General features: G+C 41.2%; 1 protein-coding gene across 1 annotated transcript in view; it reads left to right on the top strand.

Annotated features, from left to right (window-relative positions):
• mtss1lb (MTSS I-BAR domain containing 2b) overlaps positions 1 to 2,677 on the top strand; it is a gene marked incomplete at its 5' end in the record, with an annotated part of 15,512 nt that overhangs the window by 2,502 nt on the left and 10,333 nt on the right. The window contains 2 exon segments of the mRNA XM_014015181.1: positions 1,197 to 1,354; positions 2,543 to 2,650. Of these exon segments, the coding sequence (XP_013870635.1) occupies positions 1,197 to 1,354; positions 2,543 to 2,650 (266 nt within the window).

Here is a 2,677-nt window from a genome sequence, read left to right as displayed (position 1 = left end):
CACACACACACACACACACACACACACACACACACACACACACACACACACACACACACACACCTTTCAATTATACGTGCCATGACAGCAGAGGATAACTAGATGACGAACAGTCTCTTTTTTTCCTTTTCTTTTTTCTTGGCTCATTTTCTGGTAAACAAATATAACCACTGTGTTACTTGTTTTGTTTATTTTATTTGGAATAACTGTAATGGCACCTTGGCAAAAATAAATAAAAAGTAAATAAAAACTTCTCATGACATTTTTTCCTCCATTTTAAATCACTTTAACTAAAAAAAAAGTTTTTAAACAAGCTCCATCAGAGGTCGTGTCTCCTGATGACAGATTAAAGATCAGCCTTTACAGGAACTTGGTGCTGATGCATGATGCAATTTAACTTCCTCCTTGACTCCTGCATGACTTTATTTTCAGCTTCTGTTATTAGCTTTGTAGTGACACTGCAGGCTTTCTGCTGTCATGCTACCACTCCTCTCTGCTCTCCCTTTCATTCTGTCTCTTATAGAACCGACAGCTCCGCTGATTTTTCTTGCATGCTGCAACACTACAAAGATTTATTTCATGTCTGCTTTCTATTGATTGCATTTTCCCYTTTTCCCCTTGTAGCTAACAGATAACATTCAGATTTTCTACACATCCTTATGTACAGATTTCACGCCTTTTGTCGGTGCTGTGACATTAGACAGTTGTTGTAATTTATTTATTTTTTTTTACCCCAGAAAGAAACAGTAAAGCATTATGTGGGACAGGGGCTGAGATAGTGACAGCAAGTAGTGTTACTGTCTTTTACACCAGAGTGAACTTTTCATGTAAACTTTAGTCTTGGAGCGCAGTGAAAGAGCAGCTTTTTTTAAATTTATTTTGTCTTGTTAGTAATAGCCACTTGTGTAAACCCACTCTCCATCATCCACATCTWTTTGCTCCACTTTCATTTGTCTTCTTCTGCCTCGCTCTTTCACTTTTACTCTGAAGAAACTCTGTCTCAGTCAGCGTTGTCTCCTTTCTGACACCTTTCCCCTGAAAAGGTTTTTATAAGGTTTTATATGTTTTATAGATGTCTTTATGTTCCAAATAAAGTTAGATTCAGTATGGGAACAGTCATGGTTAAACAGAACAAAAATAACTTGCAAAAGATTCTTATCAAAAATCACCAAAATTTCATCTCTTTGGTCTTCCAGGGCGAGGGGATCTGCAGCCCCAGCTGGACAGCGCCATGCAGGATGTGACTGACATGTGCCTGCTGATGGAGGAGATGGAGAAGCAAGCAGTGCGCCGGGCTCTGGTGGAGGAGAGGGGACGTTTTTGCACCTTCATCGGCTTCCTTCAGCCTGTCGTGGTGAGGCGACGTGCCTGCCCTAAGCGCGAGCTGTGGAGGCAGGGCAGTGGTGAAGCAGAGAGCAAAGGGGAGTGACATTTTCAGGCTAACACACTGTTTTCTCAAAACTCACAACTTCAGCTTTAAGATAAAAAATGCTGCAGGCTCAAACCAAACCAAATACAGGAAACGTGCCTTTTTGGACTTCTCAAGCTAGTTTTGCTAAGCAAACCTTCAGAGTTGCAAACACTAACACTGTGCTACAAAAARAAAAAAAAAAGCTGTTATGGCTCAGGGAACGCGAAGCATCAAGTTGCGGCTCACATTTGACAAAGACATCCCAAAATTATAAGTATATCATCGCAAAACTGCCACTGAATGAGCTGCTTTTGATATTCTTAATAGCCAGTTGTATTAACAGCACCATCTTTATTTCTGGGTCTCTGCTCTGTCCTGCCTGTCCTGTCATTTCTGTCCAATGGGTGCAATGACCGTCACCTGCGTGGCTTTGTTTATAAATTATAGTCCATTTGCAAATAGCACAATGTGAATGAAAACCACACCAAAAGAAAAAAAAAAACAATCAAAGTCTGCTATTTGGTCCAGACCAAACAAGTGGACCAAAGGACTTGCCTGGTGTGAATACACCCATGATGCTATTTTGACTGATGGGATAAGCTTAAGCCCTGGAGGAGACTATGGATGGATGGATGGATGGATGGTGTTCAACAAGGGACTGCAATGATTTACCATTAACCCTGCCTTGAATCCTCATGCTTGCATAACATGTTATCAGACTTTGGGCTACATTCTGAGGGCATAAAGGAAACAGTTGAAACAAAACTTCAGGGTAAAAARAAGAAGAAGAMAAAAGATCTTCACATGAAAAACACAAAATATGCCTTWAAAGTTTTCACTTGGGTATATTGTCCAACTGTCACTGAATGAATTGCTCTACAAGGTCTCTAAGGYTTGTAGGAAATGTTTTAATATAGTTGTGTTTAAGCTTGACTGTCTCCCCTTATGTCAAATTTGTCATAAGAGAAGGACTCAAGGTCTGAAACAGCCTTGGCAACACAAATCCCCCCGCTCCCCCTCCCAGCCAACCTTCAGATCACTTCAATATATATACATAAGTTTGAGTTTTGGACTTTGACTGAAGCAGCCATGACCTTACATGAAACTTGTTGTTTATGTCCTGTTTGTCAGAACGGAGAGATTGCAATGCTGGGTGAGATCACACACCTGCAGGCTATCATCGATGACCTCACTGTGCTGACAACAGATCCTCACAAACTGCCCCCTGCCAGTGAACAGGTGAACAATGCAACCCCCGCCCCCCCC

This window comes from Austrofundulus limnaeus, unplaced genomic scaffold, assembly GCF_001266775.1.
Source record: "Austrofundulus limnaeus strain Quisiro unplaced genomic scaffold, Austrofundulus_limnaeus-1.0 Scaffold124, whole genome shotgun sequence".
NCBI lineage: Eukaryota > Metazoa > Chordata > Actinopteri > Cyprinodontiformes > Rivulidae > Austrofundulus > Austrofundulus limnaeus.
Note: the sequence above shows the minus strand (reverse complement) of the source record. Positions and strands in the feature narration are given on the sequence as shown.